At 53.0% G+C, this 20,828-nt stretch overlaps 1 protein-coding gene across 1 annotated transcript in view; it reads left to right on the top strand.

Moving 5' to 3' along the window:
• Positions 1–8,338: 8,338 nt before the first annotated feature.
• Positions 8,339–20,828, top strand: part of RASSF5 (Ras association domain family member 5) — a 72,994-nt gene continuing 60,504 nt past the window's right edge. Inside the window, exon 1 of the mRNA XM_060130030.1 lies at positions 8,339–8,869. Coding sequence (XP_059986013.1) covers positions 8,401–8,869 — 469 coding nt within the window. The 5' untranslated portion in view covers positions 8,339–8,400. The remainder of the gene's footprint in view (positions 8,870–20,828) is intronic.

Consider the following 20,828-nt stretch of genomic DNA (forward strand, 5'->3'; position numbering starts at 1 on the left):
AGGGGCTAGAACTACGTGGGTGACTAGGGTGCCATGCCTGCCGCGGAGGAGCTTACCTCGATGGGGAAAGGCCCTTCAGTATCATCGGAGCGTTCAGAGAGAGGAATGCACAGCTCAGGTGTGGGACTGCGTCACCACCCTCACAGGGGAGGGTGCTCAGGGCGCCGGGAGGGGGTCAGGGGAGGACTTGGGGAGCAGGCTACTCCAGAGTGGGGTCTTGGCAGATAAGCAGGGTTACCTAGCAGAGAAGGTACGGAAGGCACCCCTGGCAGTGGGAACACCACCAGCCCAGGCATGGAAAGAACCACAAGCGTGTGTGTCACTGGAGAACAGGTTGAAGTGGGAAGCGGTCGTTGGGAAAAGGGAGGGGCCAGACCCAAGAGCTCCTTGTGGGCCACACGCAGGAACCTGGGTGTTACCTCAGGGAATCACAGAAACGGGTTTTAGGTGAAGTCCAACTGGTATTTTAAAGATAGAACTCTTGGGTGCCCGTGTGGAGGGTGGATTGAAACCGCATGCCTCAGGTCCTCATTTGTAAAATGGAGATGATATCTTTCAAAGTTATGGGTAGGGATAGATTCTGTACTTCCACAAGGGGCCTGAAACACCACGTGGGTTCTCTGCACACCCTCCCAGCCCCACCGCCCAGGGCTGAGGCCACCATGCAGGGTGGGTGGAGAAACAGGAGCCCTTGTCTCAGAAAGGCTCAGTCGGTGGCTCAGATCAGTCACAAACATCTGGGAAGAGTCCACGCAGCATTCAGATTCACGGTGCGCATGCTCTAAAAAACGGGCCGGCTCCGTTTAAAGGGGCCCAACTGGAAGGAAGCAGGGGCACGTCAGGCTCCCCGGGGGGCTCTGGAGGGGCTGGTGCCTCTTTCCGTGCCCTGGAGCCTCAGGGCGATAGTTTTTGCATCTCTCTCAGAATCTACGCAGTTCCTTCCCCCTCCTTTTTTTGAAATTAAATTATTTATTTATTTATTTTTGGGCTGCGTTGGGTCTTCGTTGCTGCACACGGGCTTTCTCTAGTTGTGGTGAGCGGGGGCTACTCTTCATTGCTGTGCACAGGCTTCTCATTGTGGTGGCTTCTCTTGTTGAGGAGCACGGGCTCTAGGTGCGTGGGCTTCAGTAGTTGCAGCACACGGGTTCAGTAGTTGTGGCACGTGGGCCCTAGAGCACGCAGGCTTCAGTAGTTGTGGCACACAGGCTCAGTAGTTGTGGTGCATGGGCTTAGTTGCTCTGTGGCATGTGGGATCTTCCCGGCCCAGGGATCAAACCCGTGTCCCCTGCATTGGCAGGTGGATTCTTAACCACTGCGCCACCAGGGAAGTCCCTACGCAGTTTCCTCTTTACAGACAAGCATTCTGGTTCAAAACCCAGATTCTGTGACCCCACCCACCTCTTGATTTAAATTGGTACGGGTGTGGCCCAGGAACCGGCATCATTGATGAGTTTCCCCAGTGATTCTTCCACAAGCTAAAGTTCAAGGATACTGAGGCAGAGTTTTCCGTGTCCAGCAGAGGACATGTGAATACCCAGTATAGACCTGTGGGCAGTGGGTGGTACACTGGACCAGGCGCCACCCCCCAACCTGACAACTGAGGACAGGGAAGCCAGTCTAAGGGATAGCGACGTGCCCTCCCTCCTCCTGGGCCCACCATTTGCTTTCTGGGGCCTCCTCACTGCAGCAGGGGCAGCCCCAGAGGATCGCCACAGCTGGTCATCAGGGATTCACTTCCAAACTGCTTCAGTGATGTTGTAAAGGGTGGAATTCCTGGCTTCTTTTTCCTTCATCTCACAAAAAACTCCATAATCAGGCAACCCCGATGGGAGGTGCTAAGGAATGGGCTAGTGTGACCTGAAATAGCTTCAGTTTATTCTCCTTGGAAGCTCAGAATTCCAGGAGCCACTTGAAGCAGTCGATCCTTTCCCTGCACGCTTCACGAGAGAGAAAAAGAGAAAGAAGAAGGGAGTGAGAAGAGCTGCGAGTGAGGAAAGGAGAGAGGGTAGGAGGGAAGGATGGAGAGGAAGGGAGAGATAGAGGGATGGAGAGGGAAAGACAATGGGAGGGGAGGGGGAGCAGAGATAAGAGGAACAAGACAGAGGCCCAGAAGAGAGACAGGCGTATTGTGTGCATGCACTCACACATGCTTCTAGTGGGAGGTCGTCCAGGCCACTCTGCTCGCACTGGTCTGTCCCTGCTCTGGTCCATGGCCGCCTGCCACAGCAATGGCTTAGTGCTGGAACGTCCGTGGCTGTGGCTTGGAGCCTCCCCTCTGGCTGAGGGCAAAAGCTGCTGACAAATCTGCCTGGAATATCTGAGTTTTTCCAACACAGAAAGAAGAAACATACACACACAAACCAGTCTTATCATATGCCTGGCAGAGTAGCTGGGGATGGGAAAATTCCATAATTGAAATGCAGATGGAGGACACCACTAAACTGCTGGACAACAAGCCCCACCCCACCCCCCTTCATGGTGACACCGTTCCAGCAGCCCTCATGTCCCTGATCATATTCCCACCCTGGTTTGCCCTCTTGTCCCCAGGCACTGTCAAGGACCTAGATGATCCCCACAAGAGCACTGGTGTTGGGTGACACACAACCCAACCCTCTGAAAGGAGAGATGGTACCCTACCAGCCCTCACCCTTAGCCAGTTACTAGCACGTGAAGACAGGAAATCCCCCTGCAGTGACCAGCAACTTTGGAGGATGTGCATGAGTCTTAAATGGAGCTCCCAACACCACCCCACTTCTACCCAGCCCCCTCAGGGCTTTGAGTGCCTTCTATTCTTCCTGAACCAGACAATTCCTTCATCTCCCCCTCCGTGGGTACAGAAGCCATAGCTTGAAGGGATATTAAGAGATAAATTCTGTATTAGGTACAGGTTGGGAGCCTCCAGGTTTCATTGCACTAAACATTTGATGAGCACCTCTTATTTGCCCTGCACAGTGGGATCAGAAAGACTGATGAGACCTAAGTGAGGGAAGAAAAATGTACAAACTACATTTGTACAAAATGTGAATCCTGTTAGGACGATGTGGATGCTAAAGGCACAAGCAACTTGCTGTGGGATCTTGGGAGAAAGAGCCGTGAATTAGGTCTGAGTGACTGTGGGAAGGCTCTGTGGAGGGCCTGGTATTTGGACCAGACTCTGAAAGTTGGACAAGATTTCAATAGAGAGAGGAAAACGGGGAAAGATGTTGCTGGTTCTTCAAACAGCACCTACAAAGTGACATCAGAGATTTTAAACACTGCTGTTTTTACCACACCCGCTGGGCAGTGCAAAGGCAAAATCACAGATTGCAGTCCAGACGGTGACACCTTTGGGGGCCAGTCACATGCCTTCTCTGAGCGTCAGTTTTCTCATCTGTAAAACGGGAATGCTGACCACTTCACAGAGTTGCCGTGCAGATGAGGTCATTCAAGCCGAGAGTACCTGCCACACAGTAGGTACTCAATGTGTGCTCCTAGAGTAAATATGTATAACACATGGCAGGTGGCAAACATTTTAATTCCCTGACAATGTTTTGTCACAGTCCCGGCTCACAGTCTAGCAATGGAAGGTATTACTGACTTTCTGGGGGGGCTGAGCTCTATATGCCAAAGCTGCCCAGGCGGGAAAGGAAGCAGCTCAAAGAGCTGTCATCCTGTAGCTAACAAGAGTAAGAGCGTTTTTCTTCGAATGTCTACGAAGGGGCTCACACAATCCCACTACCCACTGCCTTGGTCCTGTTTCCAAAGCGTGGTCTGTGAGTCACATTCATCAAACTCACAGAAAATACAGGCCAATATCCAGGCTTACAGAATCAGTCTCTGGAGGGAGGGTCTGGGAATACATATGTGGAACGAACTCATATTCACAAAGTTTGGGAGAGTCTGGGGTGTGCTGTGCCTGCTCTTCCTTCATCCTGGGCCACCCTTGCTCAGATAGACAAAGGGCTGACTCCACTCAGGTCTGTGTTTAAATGTCTGCTCCTCAGAGAGGTCCTTCCTGACACCCCCCCCAATCCAATACAGTAGCCCCTGTTGCTTTCTATCCCTCACTGTACTTTGTCATCACAGTGTGCATGACCTGAGGCTCTATTGCACTTAGGTTGGGATGTTTATTACCTGGCTCTCCCACTAAACGTAAGCTTCAGGAGCATGGCTACTCACTGTTGCATCTTTAGTGCCTAGAACAGCACCTGAGATATAGCGGATATTAGGTAATTACCTGTTAAATGAATGATTGCTCTGTGCCCTTAAAGACTGCAGAGAATGGTGCTGTTCGTCAAATATTTCCAGCTCTTTCCCCATTCTGAGCGCATGGAAAGAATGCACTTCCTGCTCCCCTTGTGGAGGGTGGGTTATAGAACTAGTTCTGGCCAATGAGTTGCGAGCAAAAGTGACTGGAGCTTTTCCATGCTGGTTGGTGTAGGAGCCTCTGGGCTTTCTCGGTTTTCCCCTGGCTTGGTGATGGGCAACGTTCAACGTGGTAGCTGCTCGACCAGCCTGGGTCCCTGCGTGAGTCTGATGAACAGAATCTCCCTACCAACAGGCAAAGGACATGTAACGTGAGTGAGAAAGAAGTCTCTGGTTTACAGGCACTGGGACTTGAGGTTGCTTATTACTGCAGCGTAACCTAACCTGTCCTGACAGGTCCATTGATCCCATGCAGATAGTCGTGCTGTCAGAATCACTGGGAGGTCCCTACATTCCTTGGGGATTTCAAGCAACTTCAAGTGCCTCAAAGCCAAACAAACCCAGAAACTTCCCCTTTAGATCAGGCCACATTCTGTCCTCCCCTTTTCCTTCCTACTGGGAAGCTCCCTGGGGGTGAAGGGACAGCCTTGAAACAACTCACCCAATGAGGGACCCGACAGCCTCTGGAACCACCTCTGAAGTGACCTCACACACTGACCACACACTCAAACTCACTGTCACCATCCTTCCCTTTGGTCAAAAATAAAAACAACACACCCACTCTTCTGGGAGTGAGTCACAAACAGAAAATAAATCAATGGTTCTGAGCCAAGAGGATCTGCTAACAAGGGGGAAAAACTCCCAGTGGAGGTATCTTAGCAGACGCTGTGGTCTCACCCCCGTGGCCTGCATGACCAAAGACCAATCCAAACAATTTTGAAGTTCAGCCATCAGACATTATTACCCCAGGTCCTAACCCTACAATAAGACCGGAGTTTATTTAGTACTTCTTCCCTGATGAAGGAGGAATGGTGTGTGTGTGTGTGTGTGTGTGTGTGTGTGTGTGTGTGTGTGTGTGTGTGTGTGTGTTGTGGGAGAGGATGCTTTTTTGGGGAAGAAGTAGACTGGGCTGGGAAAGATGACATCAGAAGAGGCAAGTTCCAAGCAGAGAGCCTCCTGCTGGGGTTCAGAAAAGGCAGCTGCCTCTCCGACCTCAATTGCTTGGCTCAGGGAGATGAACCTTAAGATAAACTTGATAAACTTTTTGGATTGGTTACATGGAGTTATGTTATCTCCATTCCCATCCCAGAAGCCAAATGTAGGGCTCTGGCCCTGCTCGATCTCCTCCCCTCTGCAGTGCTGATAGCAGCTCGTATTACTCCTCCAAATCAGGGCTGGAGCAGGAAAACAAAACCAGAGCATTTTTCTGTACAGCTCAGGCAACTGGGAAAAGGGGTTAATGCCTGATTATTCCAGATGGTCCTCAGTTTCCCAGGGCCAGAGGAGACACTCATCCCATGAGCCTCCCTCTCCTGGGAATCTGGGCTGAGCTGCCCAAACTCATGCTTGGGGGAGGGGGATACAGGACAGAGATGGAGATTGTTGGCAATTTCACAAATGGCATTTCAAAACTGGCCTTCCCGTGATGCACTCTTTGCCAGGTCCCTTCTTCTTGCCACACCAAGCTGTCACCAGGGCACAAGCTTGGTCCACACCCTGGACCTCACCCAGCCCACTGCTCTCCCAAAGTTGGAGGGAGTGATCTCTGAACAAGTCTCAAGCCTGTGAAGATGGATGGATAACAGAGGGTGGATACAAGCAAATATTTATACGCGATACAGGTTTCTGCAACAAAAGTGCTCGCAGAAGAAGTGGGAGAGATGGGAAAAAGAGACCACAAAGGCGAACTGTGCTTTCCTCTTTCAACGTTCAGCAGAAAGCATTGTAGAATAACACCCCATTGGGTTTTTTCTCGGTTGTGTCCCACTGAACTTCAGCTGCTCTGTGGAGCAAAGAGCAGAGAAGCCCATTCTCTTATCACCAAATCTAAAGTAGTGGGGTCCTTGGACCAGCAGCATCAACACTGCCTGGGAACTTGTTAAAAATGGAAAATCTCAAACTATTATATAGAGAATGGATAAACAACAAGGTCCCATTGTATAGCACAGGGAACTATACTCAACATCTTGTAATAACCATAATGGAAAAGAAAAAAATGCAAAATCTCAAACCTCAGCTCCAGACAAACTGACTCAGAAACTCAGGGGGTGGAGCCCAGTAATCTGTGATTTAACAAGCCCTCCAGGTAATTGTGATGCATGGCAGCTTTCGAAAACCACCGATGTAGAGAAAGCAAGGGAGACAGGGGAGAGGAGAAGCGGAGGGGGAGAGCAGAGGGCGTGGCTCTGGCTCACACTCCCCCATCTCAACTCCTTCTGCTTCTTAGCACTGTGCTATTGGCTCCTGGGGGTCATTCTTCTCAAGTACCCAGAAGCCACCTCATGAGGTGAGAAGCTCCAGCCTCTGGTGAGACCCAGGGGACCAGAGGATTCCATGATTGTCACCACCATGAGGGAGAAGCCATGGGCCAAAGCAAGTTTGGAATTCCCTGACCACTGGACTCTTGACATTTTAGGAATTACCTAAAAATTACCTCCAAGGGGAAATCGAAAAGCAAAAGCGAAGATTCCCCTAGGAGACACTAGGGGGAGACCCATCTCTGGTCTGGGAAGTGGAGGGAGCAACTCAGGTCTAGAATTTAGGCTGCGTATTTCCAAAGTGGATTTGCTGGTGACTTCTTGCTAAATCAACCAAACTGAACCCCAAGTTTTGAGAGGACAGTCAGTGATCACTGAGTCAGAGTGGTGGAACCGGAGAGGATGGGAAAAGCATCTACCTGTCTCCCCACTCCCAGACCAATTTACAGCTAAGGAAACTGTAGAAGCTAGAGCGGGTCCAGGGTCATACAGTGGGTCTGACGGGACACACAGGTTCAAAGATCCAGCAGTCCCGTTTCCCCATCTATGAGAGACGGTCAGGACGGGTTACGCAATGCGTGGGACTCAGTGCTAAAAGAAAATGCTGGCCTTTTGTTCAAAAATTATTAAGGCTTTCAAGGCGGTAACAGTAGAGCATTAAACTCGAGAGGAGTGGGGAGGTTATGAAGCTTCCATATCCAGGTTACCCTGGATCTGGAACTGATAGATGGGGATCGCTCTTTGGGCCCCACAGGTGAGCTGTCCATACCGGATACAAAATAAGGCTTTTGCGGTCGGGGGTGGTGATGGTGGATGTATTTCCACAGTAATGACTAGAACAGCTATGGGGAGAGGCGGGTTTGACTTAGGAAGAAAATCTCTCCCAACCCAGGCGCGCTGGAGCGTTCTCACAATCTAGGACCCAGGACAACTATAACTCCAGTCTTCCGGGAAAGGACTATCCTACCCGACAGGGCTGCTGAGAGAGGGGAAATCCAGAGTGAAAGTGGCGCGGGGACAGCCTTGCGCGTCGCGGAGGCGGCTTCTCGCCATCAGCGTGGCAAGCGTTCCCCGCCGCGCGTCCCTCCGCGCCAACGGGACTCTGAGCTGCTGCGGGCCCGCGAGCCGGAGCCGGGCATCCCCTACCCACACCTGGCTCTGCGCGCAAGGGGACGGTGAACGGCGGAGAGGGGAACAGCAGGGGAACAAATCCCTCCGGTCGGCGTGAAAACCGGGAGGGTGGCGGGCGGACACTGAGCCGGTGGAAATCTTTCTAGACCCCATCCTCAGCTAGCCCCTAAAGCCTTCCCTTCGGCCCGCTCCCTCCCCTGGGCGTGTTGGGGTGCGGGTTGCGGGGGATCTGGTGTTGGGGGAAATGATGAGAGAGGGAAGGAGGCAGGGCTGAAGGCAGGCGACCCCCAACAGAATGCCTCTGCTGAGTTGTCCTGTATAGAGCCTTTCCCATACGCAATCCTTCAGCTGCCCCAGCTTCCTGAAGACGCCCCTAAATCCACACTCGCTCAGGCGCCCCCCGCCGCCACCCCGGCCACTTGGTCGGGTCGGTTGTTCCTTCGGGTCTTCCTTCCTGCCTCTCCGAAGTCTCCCCGCCCCCGCCCCGCCCTGCAGGCTGCGGTCCCTTTAAAGGCGCGCTGGTCTGGGGCCTCCCTTCTCTCGAGGCGGACTCGGGAGCAGCGCCGACGCCGAGAGCTGCCGGCGCCGCCGCCGCCGCTAGCCCGGCATGGCCATGGCGTCCCCGGCCATCGGGCAGCGCCCGTACCGGCTACTCTTGGACCCAGAACCGCCGCGCTATATACAGAGCCTGAGCGGCCCCAAGCCGCCGCCGCCGCCGCCGCCGCCGCCCCCGGGCCGGCCCTCGCGCCGCTGCGCCCCGGCGCCCCTCTCCACTGCGCCCGGGGCGCACGAGGGACGCTGTGCCAGAAGGGCTGCCCGGGGGGACTTGGAGCCACAGCCTCGGGCTTCCCGACCCGCTCGCCCGCTCCGGCCTGGTCTGCAGCAGAGACTGCGGCGGCGGCCTGGAGCGCCCCGGCCCCGAGACGTGCGGAGCATCTTCGAGCAGCCGCAGGATCCCCGCGTCCCGGCGGAGCGAGGCGAGGGGCACTGCTTCGCCGAACTGGAGCTGCGGAGTGGCTGGGGCTGGTGTGACCTGTGCGGACGAGAGGTGCTGCGTCAGGCGCTGCGCTGCGCTAGTGAGTGTGAGGGCAGGGTAGGGGGAGGCGCAGGGGAAGACCGCAGTCCATGGGCGAGCAACTGCGAGGGGGCTGAGGCAGGCAGAGAGGGGGCACTGCCCTGTCTGGCTCCAGGGGAGACCTCGACTTTAACTGAGGTAGGTAAGTCTTGGAGACGCTCTGCGCCTTAGTCCCCTGCCCGGTATCCTCTAGTGACTGCCTACTGCGCAGGTATGCTTATGAGGTCTTTAACAAATACCTCTTCCCCAGACAGGTGCACGCCTCGCTCCTCCCCAGACACATATGTACACACACACACACACACACACACACACACGTAGGTTGGGGTCGATACCTGAAGCTACAAGGTCATTGCCTAGTCTCCCGTGCACCTTCTTGCTTTTGTTGTAAGTTCTTGTGAGTGGGTTGTAAGGCTGGTATTGAGATGACCATTTGCCCCGTGCTTATTAGGGTAATGGCAGAATGACTTGTGTGTCTGCCTATGGTACAGGCCCATGGTACACGCCTGCCTGTGGTACACCCCTCCTCCAGGGCGACCTGTTGGGTTAGGGAGGAGATCTGGTTAGGCTGTGGATGGAAACAGGCTATGAGGTTGAAAGAGCCTGAGGTGACCCTGGATCTGTGCCCTCTCCTGCCTTCCACCTCTGGCCCCTCAGACCTTTGGACTCTGCTCTGATGTTTGGCTGTGCCCTGCCTCCTCCTCCTAGGTCACTGCTGGAAAATGACCCAACTACCTGCCCTGTCCCTTCCTCCCCAGAGTTCTCAGGTCCCTCCAGCCTCCTCCTGAGCCATACTCTTCTCAAAGCCTTACTAAAACACTGGGCATCCAGTGTATAGATTTTCTGAGCAAATTTGCAGTATTCTTGAGGGTTTATTATTTTTCTCTTCCGACAGTTAGGTGTGTGTATTTCTTTAAGAGATGTCCTCTTCCTACCCCCCCAACCCACCCCACCTCACATTTGCTGTTACCATGTTTGGCAGAGGATATCCATACCCATGTGTTTATACAGATAGTTTAAATATCTGAAGCACAAAGCACAGACAATGGTACAACCTCTAGAAAGCATCCCTGGAAATGGCTTGTGGCTTGCATCTTTCAGCAAAGCCTCTTCCCGCATGACAGCAGCCCCACAGCTTCCACCCAGCTCCAGCATTGTACAACTACATCCGCATCAGGAAAACCCGACCTTGCCTCTCTCTGTGGCCAAGGCTGTGCAGTGTGCCTCCCACTGCAGCTGGCTTCAGGGAAGGCGAGCTCAGACTCTAAGCCAGGGTCGAGTGGAAGAGGACGATGGGAGGGGAAAGTGGTTACTGCTCCCTCCACCACCAGAACTCAGTTCAGGTGCTAATTAAAAAGGAAAGGGCAAAAGATATAGAGGTGTGTGACGCGGGTGGAAGGGCTGCTGTCACTTGGCAAATGTCCCTGACCTTCAGGAGAATCAAATGCAACTTTCCCACAGATGTGTCGGCAGCTTTTGCCCTCTCAAGGGTCCTGGGGTGCTTTACTGCATCCACCAACCCTGTCAACACAGGGAGGGGCAGTATCCTCGTTGTAATGGGTTTTAATGCGCCAGAATCCTGGGAGAGCCGCTTCATTGGAATTCTAGTTTGTATGAAGACATTGGGGGAATTCCCTGGCCGTCCAGTGGTCAGGACTCCGAGCTTCCACTGCAGGGGGAACGGGTTTGATTCCTGGTTGGGGAACTAAGATCCCGCCTGACGGGCCACGAGGGAAAAAAAAAAAAAACTTTACAAGCAAGAGCGAAAAAGATATTGGGGGACTATTTGGCCTATAGTTTTATGATTTGGGGAGTGTTGTTGATAATGGTGTCCATGTGTGTGTTTGTATGTGAATATGCCTGATTCTCCGTAATTAAATGAATTTATGCCCACTTCACATTAGATAGTTTCTGGGGGCAGGAAGCACCAGGTGCACGGGCATGTCCTCTGACTTTGTGTGTGACTTGGTGGTCCCCGGCCAGGTGGGTTAATACCAACCAGGGATGTCTGAACACCAGAGAGGGAGCAGAGTTGGAATCAAGGGGCTATAGAGAGGAGCCTCTGTTTGTTGTTATTAATATTTAACTGTGGACCTGTGGCTGGATGGGAACAGTTGAGAAATGTTCTGATGGCTGGCAGGTAGAGACACAGCCCGCCAAGCTCACCAATCATCTTTCTTTCAGTTGAAGTTCTAATTCCATGGTGGGGTTGGTTTGTTTCATCTTTGTTTCAAAAAGCAAGGGTCAAAACCATGACTCTTGAAAGGCAATACTCTGCAGTGCCTAAGCGAACGGCCTGGAACCAGAGACCTAGGTTTGAATCCTGACTCTGCCTCTTGGTCTCTGTGTGACCCTGGGCACCTCTGTGTTCTGCTTCCTTGTTTTAAAAAATGGGGATGATTGGGAATTCCCTGGCGGGCCAGTGGTTAGGACTCTGTGCTTCCACTGCAGGGGAAACGGGTTCGATCCCTGTTTGGGGAACTAAGATCCCACAAGCCTAGCCTCGCTCCCCCCACACACAAAAAAATAATAATGGGGATGATAACATTACCTTCACGATCGTGTTCATGTGAGAATTAAATGAATTAATGTATGGAAAGGTCTTAGAACAGTGCCTGGCAGAAGGCAATATAAATGTTTAATGCAATATGAGTGTTATTATCCCCTCTCATCAAGCAGCTGTAACAGTTTGGGCTCCTGACACTTCTGAGGTTCACCTTTCCACACAGTGAGCACAGTTTTCCACCTCTGCGTGGTTGCTGAGCTGAGTGGGAAAGAAGGTGCCTTGAGCATCCCAGGCAGTGTGGACGCTAATCGTCCTCTAGCAATGCCACTCCTGCCTGCTGTGGCTGACAAGCGTCCTCACGGGGTGCCCATGGCTTAGAGGTCATGAAGACCCAGGCCCCTTGTCCTTGTACCACTTGCCCCCAGCACAGCGCAGTCTCAGTAAGTAGCGGTTGGTGAGGGTGGTTGCCTGTTGTTACCATTAAATCTCCCTGCTCTAAGAAACAAGCAGAAGAGCCGTGGGTATATACGTGACATCTGTCTGAGCAGGAGGCTGACACTGGGTGGGAGCCGTGTTGGCAAAATGGGCTTTTAATAAGGGAAGCTTTTAGAAAACTGTCTTCCCACTGTCTGCCTGCCTTTTTAGTGAAAATCCCTCTAACTTAAGCTTACCCCTACTTCAAGGTCTGTAACTGAGCTCTGGTTAATGCTGGATTTGCCAACAGGAAAAGTTCAAAGTTAATATTCATTTCCAGGATTAAAGAAGTCATGTTTGTTAGATAGAGAGGGAAATCCAGTGGGGACTGGGAGGGGGAGAGAGAGGTAGATTGTATGAATTCGTGTGTGTGTGGTGTGTGTGTGTGTCTTGGGGTGGGGGCCGTTGCAGCAGTGAGAGCCCATTTCCAGCCTTCCAGGAGGGATGGTCAATAGCAAACAACCCTTAAAACTCTCACAGGCTGCCCTATGGCTTTGTTCTCAGGGAATGTCCCTTACAGGTTGTGGACCCTTTCTTCTGTAGAAGGCACATGGAGTTGACCTTTTACCTTTCATCACATTTTGGTGGGTATGTTAGCCATCCTGGATCAAGGAATGCTCTGGAAAATGGGGAAAGCTAAGTCCAACTCAACATTCAGGGAGGGATGCTTAGACATGCCATGCACGTTGCCAGTGGAGCCGGTCCTCTTTCGAGAGGGTGCCGTTCACAGCTGTGAAGTGTTACGTGATTGGGATTATAGGGTGGAAGGGGGACCCTGCGGCTCATCATCCCGACCTTCCCCTCCTGTGATAGACTTGAATTATGGTGTGAGTATGAGGTGTTTGCCATGGAGCCTGCAGGGATGGGGACAGGGGCCTCCTTGGTGAGCGAGGCTGGTATCTCACAGAGCCCCTTGTCCAGACGTTCTAGCTCTGTCTCGTCGCTGCATCAATGGTTGAGCTCAACCCACCTCTCTGCACAGACTGGACCCACTCATGTGACAGCCACAGGCTCCTACAAACCCACCCCCTGTCATGGGTTCTTTGTAGGAGAGGTTACGGGGACATGGACATTGAGTGTCCCTGCGGCAGACCCAGGAACCTTGGGCACTTGGAAAGTGTTTTATTCGTCTAGGATACTAGGTAGCACTGAAGTATATGACCTGAAGTATTTTCATTAATTCAGGACCATGTTTGGCTTTGGAGGTTAGGAAAATTAAGCCCTGAAATGGTTGTTTTCTTGTTAGAGATAGTGGAATCCCCAATCCCTCCCCTGCCCCTGGCTCTGATTGGGGTTTTCTTCTTAGGGAACGTCCTAGTGGAGTGGGTTGCGGGGGGACAAGGGAGGACAGAGAAAGGACCTGGAATGCTTTGGCCGAGGCCATTTGAGCTCCCCAAGCTGTTATTGTTTCCTCTCCTCCCTGCTTCCTGTATTTTCAAAAGATGAAAGTGAAAGGATTAAATGTGGGTTTAATTTTTTCCCCCCTATTCATCAGAGCATGAAATTTTCTGATTATTCAGAAAATTACTTATTCGAGTAAGAGGGGCTCGAATCCCAGGTACAGTCAAAAATGATTAATGCCACTTGTCTGCCCGCCTAATTAGACTTGGTAATGAACGTGTGTGTTCTCCTGCTGATCCTGCAGAGTCATTAGGTGGAAGTAAATTGACATCTCCCCTCAGCACTGCGGGTTTGAGCCGGTACCCTCTCTCTTTTCCCCAAGTTTACCAGTGAATTCAGCCGGTGCCAAGCCTGGCAGGTAGGCCCTGAGTGACAGGGAAAAGAGAGCCCCCAGCCCAGCCGAAGAGCCCTTCCTAGCTGGTGAGGTGACCCTCCTGCCTCAGGAAGCCGGCTTCTGCGTGGTGACAGGGGCCAAAGGCTCAGGAGAGCGGCTGAGGTTCAGGGCGGACCCAGCCTAGAGAATGAGCACGGCAAGAATTCGTCACAGGTCCACGGTGCCTTTTCTCTGAGGAGCACAAAGGGTTTGCATACTGCTGCCACGCTCGCCCTCAGAACAGATCCATGAGGTCAGAATGCAGGGAGGCTTCTGCCGAGGTCTCACGTGGAGAGAAGGAGTCGCCCGTCCATCTGGCCAGGGGCAGGGGAAGGTTAGACCCTCATGTTGGGCAAACCCGACTGGCCTTGAAGATGGCCTCTGACTATCTCGGGCTGTCAAGCCATTTCCCTCCTTTGGTCCGTGCCCAGCATCTCTGGGACAGGGGCAGCCCCCTGCTGGGCTGGCCGTGGGAGCGTCCTGGGTCTTGCTTCCCAGGTGCTCTCCCACGGGGCCCTCGCTGGCTCCCGACACCCACCCCTCACCCCTCAGTCTCCCCGTGGAAGGAGCTGCGTGCCACTTTTGCCCTGCCTGCTGGGGTGCTATTAAGGCTGATGAGGAAGCTGGAAGCACATCTCTGGCCTGACCAGAGGCCCTTCCTGTTCGCATTCCTCTGATGACAAGGTGAGAATTCTTTGGCAGGTGAGTATTTGTGGGCGTGCAAAGCACGCAGACAGGACGTTCCCCCTCCCCCCATCCCGGCTTCCAGCAGCACCAGCTCATGTAGTCCTCTCACCCACCATGGGCTTGCAGATCTGCCGGTGCCCGTGGCAGGATGCTTTCTGACCCTCCAGAGGGCCTCGTCCCACCCTGCCACCCACTCCTCCCGCAGGCTCTGTTCGGCTCTCCCCTGGCTGGGTCGGGAAGTGGTGGAGGCCGCAGACCCTGGGAAGGCCAGCCCTGACAGGGGAGATAGCTGTGCATTTAGTCACTTTAGGTTTTTTTCCAAGAGTCTTGGCAAGTTTCTCTACATCTTCAGGGCTGGATCTCGGGGCTAGGAGGAGAGCAGAGCCAGCTTTTAGGCTTTGGGGAATGAGCAAGGAGGCCGAGGTGATGACGTCAGGCAGGGCAGCAGGCTCGGTTCCCGGGTTGAAGTGGAATAAGATCGGTGCCAGGGAGCAGTCAGGGAGAGCGCCACTCCAAGGTCCAGACTGTCTTGACTCAGACCTAGCGGGGTGATATTTGGGTGTTCTTTGAGGCACCCCAACACCATGCCGAGGAGACATGAGCAGAGCCTGATGGACCCCGAGACTTCTCCATGGTGTAGTGGTGGTGTTGGCCAAAGTGGCCAACAAGTTCATGCAGGGCCTGTTCTAGCCCGCCCGTGGTTCCTGGCATGGAGAACATTCTTGAGAGATGCACCCATAAGAAAAGCTGCGACATTCGGTTCTCTTTCGCCTTTTTGGAGAGGAAGGAGAAAAAGCAGCAGGGGTCTGTCCTGGCAGTTGCCCTGTGCCCAGCCTGCTGGTGGAGAGTACTCTGTGCTAGCTGAGGGGTCTGTGACCCCTGGTTGCTGTAGTGCATCCCAGATTTTCTTCAGGATATCCCTACCCACCCCTATTGCCCTAGCCTCATTGAGGGCATCAGGGGGAAAGCACGAGCGGACATTGTGCTGAGGGTTGGGAAGAAGGGTGGTGTTGGAAAGTTCAGTCGTTCCTGTGTATCACTGGGTGGGCAGGCAGGTGACTGGTGTGTCCCTCACCTGTGACCACAGTGAGACTGGGTCATGTTTACCCTTCAGTGGAGGGCCTGCACGCCACCTTCTGCTCCCCATCCCTGTTTCTTTTTTTTTTTTTTTTTGCGGTACGCGGTCCTCTCACTGTTGTGGCCTCTCCCGTTGCGGAGCACAGGCTCCCGACGCGCAGGCCCAGCGGCCATGGCTCACGGGCCCAGCCGCTCCGCGGCAAGTGGGATCTTCCCGGACCAGGGCACAAACCCGTGTCCCCTGCATCGGCAGGCGGACTCTCAACCACTGCGCCACCAGGGAAGCCCCATCCCTGTTTCTTGAACAAACATTTCCAGGGCAGAGCAGATCTCACCCAGATGTCTGCAGTGGCTGTTGGCTAGGGCTGCTAGAACATGAAAATGTGGCTTACAGGAACCTTTCCTAAATCAGACCACAGGTTCACAAAAGTCAGCCTTGAAAGAAGAGCGATGTTCCTCGCCCATTTTGTTTTTTATCCTTTTATGGTTTGTTTCTACCGGATGCTGGACCTGGGAAAGAATTGTCGTGTTTGCTGAAGATACAAATTGGTGTTCTGTGAGCCTGCAAGGATGGAGATATTCATGTGGAACAAGAAATACTGAGAATGGCCAAGAAGTTGTGGGAGCAGAGATTACTTTTATCTCAGAGATGACTTGGCTGTATCTAAAGTGTTTTCTTGCCTACTGGCTCTGCTGAGCCTTGCAGTGCCCTTGTGAGGCAGGCAGGGCTGGGTGAATCATGGCCATCTCACAAATGAGGGGAGAAGTCACTCCCTAGCATTCAGGGAGTCAGTGACTTCTCTGCGATGACCTGGATCATTAGCAAAATCAGCACCAGAACCCAACATAGCATTTTGCCCCGTGAGCTAATGTCATTGAATATGCAAGTTAGTGGAGCTTCCTCATTCATCTGCTTCCCTTCTGCCAACGAACGCTGAAATGTCCATAAAAAGAGGTACAGAAAAAGAGGAGGGTGAACCAAGGGACGGGTAAGCCATGTGCAAGCTAGAGGATCAGTCAGGTCCTGGACAACTGAGAGCTGGCAGCACTTCAGCCTGTTTTCCATGTTTGGTTTTTAAATAGGTTTTCAGCATGTGTAAATCATGAGGTCTTGAAACAAGAGGTGAAGTTTTCCTTAAATCATAAAAGAATCGAGTGTGTCTGTCCCCTCCCCACCCCACCCATTGGTATTAGGTGTGTGTAGGGGCGTGGAAATGCAGGTTGAAGACCTTTTCCTGGAACTGAAAAGATCCTCCTTGTCAGGACCCAGGGTTCATGACACAGGACTAACCCTGAACCAAAGAAAAATTAGGTTGTGTCTCAAAGGAGACAGCGACGGGGCAGAAGAGTTGGATCGGGCCTGGAAAATAAACTGAGCTTTGCATGATGGCCCTCCGCCCTGTCCCAGGCAGTGTTGTGGCTGAGTGAGGGGCAGCAAATCTGGGGAAAGCCCCCCACTCCCACCCCAACTCTGTGTGCCTCCAGGTCAGGCTCACATTTTGGGTATCGTCACTTACTTTTCTTGCTGACTTGGAGGAAGCTGTTTTTTCCATTCAAGTTGAATAGAAGCTGAAGGTTTTGTGGTTTCTGTTGAAACAATTATGTCCTTTCTGCAACTGAGGAAAGTATTAAAAATCCAAAAATAAACCTCAGAGATGCCTTACTATTCAAATGGAACAAAAGAGTCCAGCTGTAACTTGAGAGTTTTTAGAAAAAGGGGTTGAGCGTACTCTCTGTAAATGTCTATTCTAGCGATGAGTGTTTTAAAAAGCAATCTGGAAGGACCTTTATATGAATAGGGTTTCAAGGTGAGAATATGTTGTAACCCCAGCACTTGAGATGGTGAAGCCTGTTTCTTCAAGTTAGGTTTGCCCTGGCTGGAGGTCAGAGGGTCAGTGCTTAGATGTTGGGGCAGCAGGAGGTCACTGTGTTCCTCCTGAAATATCCGTACAGCAGAAAATCTATCCAGGTTTTCTAAAGGTCAGGAGTGAAGATTCTAGAACCTCCCAAAGCCCCATCTGGATTCTCAGCCAGTTCTTTCCTGCTGGCTTCCCCAATGGCTTAACCTGTCCACAAAATCATCTCTGTGATGAGGAAAAGGAGAAGTGAGATCAGTATATCCTCCAGCCCAAGTGGGGCATTCAGAAGGGATTTTCCCCCATGACACATGACTCATGATTTAAAGTTTCCCAGCATGTGCGTGTCCTCCTCTCTGAGCATGGGAGTGGGAATGCCACCGTTGCCTGTGCTCAAGCAGGTGGGAGTACCTGGGCCCTCGTGAAGATCTCATGTCCCAGTGGGGCCAGGAATCTGGGCTCCCAGCTTCACGTGGCAGCCCCGGTGTCATCTCAGGACCTGGACTCACGAGCCTTGTCTAGGCAGAGCTCCTGGGTAAGCTAGACGATCACAAAACAGACCACTGGCAGCCCAGTCCCCCCGAAGGAAGCATTAGGGAGAAAGACCCAGTGTCCCAGCCCGAGGAAGGGGGCCTTTGGGGGCATCTCTCTATTAAATAGATGACTTGTAAACAGTGTGCTTTATTACTGTACCAAGGACTGAGGGCCTCAGCAGGGAGGGGTGATCTAGCTGGGGCCTCCCAGCCAGAGATCCTGTGAGGGGGGCAGGTGATAGGGGAGCCTATCTGGAAGGTCAGGTGCAGCTTGGGTCGGTTCTACCATTTTCTTCTCTCAGTGGCCTGAGGGCCTGGCCTCTGGGATGTGATGCCATTCAACATTCTCTGTGGCCTGGGGAAGAACCACAGCACAAAATGGCGGAAGCAGGTTGGCAGCCGCACGAGGGCCAGCAGGGCTCACGTCTGAACTCATGAGTGTTCACCTTCTGGCCCCAGCGCTAGGTGACCAGCCCCCAGAGGTGTAAGTGCAGCTTCATCGGCCCTTGTGGTGCCTTTCCTCTAAGGGACGGCGCCCCTGCTTCATCTGAAGCTGGCCCCCACTGGCGGTTGGCGGGTGACTTTTGGAGTCTCTGGGCAGCGTGGGAGCAGGCTACCCTCTTCAGCGGTTTTCCTGGAAGGCTCTGCTGCCTGTCCAGTGCCAATCGCCCGTCTTGGCCTGGGTGACAGGGCCTCTGGGAACTTCCCCACCAGGACTTGGTTGCTTCTGGGAGTCACTGTTTAGGGGACACCCTGTGAGCCCCATGTTAGGGCAAGAGAACAGCCTTTCTGCCCTCTTCATGAGAGACTCTATTCTTTTCTTCTCTTTCTTATTCCTACTCCTGTCGCCTCTTCTCTGCGCAGGTATCTGCTCTCAGATAAGTGGTCTGACCCTCTTAAGGCAGCACTGCTTCCTATGGGCCTGGGCAGCTGAAAGCCCTTCCCCCGTCCTGGGCTTAGCATAGGAGGATGTGAATTAGTGCGGTTGTCCCTTGGGAGCCTGTACAGCTGGTAAAGCGTTATTAATCCGACATCCCCAAAGAAATCCATTAAGGAGTTCCTGGGCCAGGCACCAGCGTGAGGTAACGGATCACTTCTGTCGTCTGTTGAAACTTTGGAGACATTGATTTTCAGACTCACAGGCGCTCCTGAGAAGTGAGGCCCAGGGCAGGCTCTTTCTGCAGCCTGTTTGGTGGGGGCATGTTTATCTTATCAAGCTAAAAGCCCCAGGAATAGAAAGTTTTCCGCTGGGGGGAGGTGGAGGGGATAGGACCTCAGCTGGGAAGAGAAGGCATCGGGCAGGCTGGCTGGTGCCGGCCCGGGGTCCCCAGTGCCTGTGACTTACTTCGGAGGAACAGGGAGGCTGGGCTGATTTGAGCAAAGCCTGGCTCACACGAGGCCCGGAGTCCTCCCGGGGCTGGTGATTCCCCCCTTCGTCACTCTGTCCCTGATGCCAGACCTGGAGAGAAGCTATTGATATCCCGTAGCCCAGCGGGATGACTGAGGGCCGGGCTGAGGAGGCGGTCTCCGCCTGCTTCGGAACGGTCACCTCACGGCTCCAGCGCCTCTTCCGCAGGCTCCCTAAGAGTCATTTGGGATCCGTAAAGCTCCAGGCCCTCCAGAGGTTCCACCCCAAGGCCCGGCTTCCTCGAGGTAGGTCTGAGTCATTCCAGATGGGGGTGCTCAGAGGGGGGTTGGTTTCGGAGGCCAGGCCTACCTAGTGGCCTCTCCCATGGACAAGGCGGTGCGGGAGCCCCCTGGCAGCCTGGTATTTAATGCTGAGCTCAGCACCGCTCCTTGGCCCTCCTGACTCCCCAGGCCCAAAGCTCAGGTGCTGCCACCCTGCCAGGTTTAGGTGGAACTTCAGAAGCCTGTGTTGGCCGTGGGCTTTAACAGCCTTTCCCTGACTGAGAATTAGGGCCAATCAGTCCTCCTAATCTGGTCCCTGAGCAGGCAGAATATAGATGGGCATCTTGGGGGGCCACTCTTTTCCATTCTGCCCATCCTGTAGCTCCCAGGGGCATCACACCTTGCGAAGCTGCTGAGCCAGCCTTCCGAGGACCCCGGAGCAGTGACGTTTCCTAGGCAAAGGCATCTCACCTGCACGGTTAGTGGAGGTGCCTATGGGGGGCACACAAGCAGACTGTGAGGGGCTACAGAGGCTGCAGGCGGAACACAGCTGGACAGGAGCTCCAGCCTCAGGCAGTAACGGGGCTGCAGCTTCCTTCCCGGAGCACTAATTAGGGTGAGAACAGCCCTTGCTGGGGAAGGATAACGGGACAGTGTGGGCTGAGTGAAAGATGGGGAGGAGAGACTGTAGCAATTCAATTTTCATAGAATCTGAGGTCACTTACTCCTTTTTTCAAACGAAGGAGGCTGAGGCCAACAAAAGTGGGTAGCAGCTACAGGACCAGGGTCTCGGGCACCTGCCTTCCAGCCTAGCATTCTTCCTGGTGGATCAGACTGGCTACAGCATCTTATATTTCTGCAGTGCTCTTCTGCTAAAGATACAAGGGATTTGTGTTTGGGTATTTTATTTGTTTTAAATATCATTTATTCCCTCCAGATCTCTGTATGTTAGGGGTGGGAAAGGGGTTATTCTGTTTCACAAACGAGATGGCCCAAAGAAGTCAGGCCCCTGGCTAAGGCTTAGAGCTGCACAGTCAGAACTGGAACCCCTCACTGCCGGGTTCTACTCATCTTACTGGCCTCTAGCTGCTTCTCTTCGATGGCTGTATCTTTGGAGCACATCAGCTTTCCTTGGGTTCCCGGCCCCATTTGTCTCCATGCTGTTCTCACACACATTCGGGGACAGGTGGGCATTTGGGTGGGTCCCAGCACTGAGTCTTAGGTATGGAACTAAACTAAAAAGTCATCTCTGGGTTAAGTTTGTGAAAGCAGCATTTGAAAGGCAATGTGATCTTAACTGTGGAAAATGTAATTTTCTTGATTACAGTTTTACGTCTTGAAAGGTGGGAATTTCACTTCCACTAGATCTAATCCCCATTTGGAGACAAATACTGTTTAGCCAGCCTGAATAATTTATCCTCATC

The sequence above is a fragment of the Lagenorhynchus albirostris genome, chromosome 2 (assembly GCF_949774975.1).
Source record: "Lagenorhynchus albirostris chromosome 2, mLagAlb1.1, whole genome shotgun sequence".
Lineage (NCBI taxonomy): Eukaryota > Metazoa > Chordata > Mammalia > Artiodactyla > Delphinidae > Lagenorhynchus > Lagenorhynchus albirostris.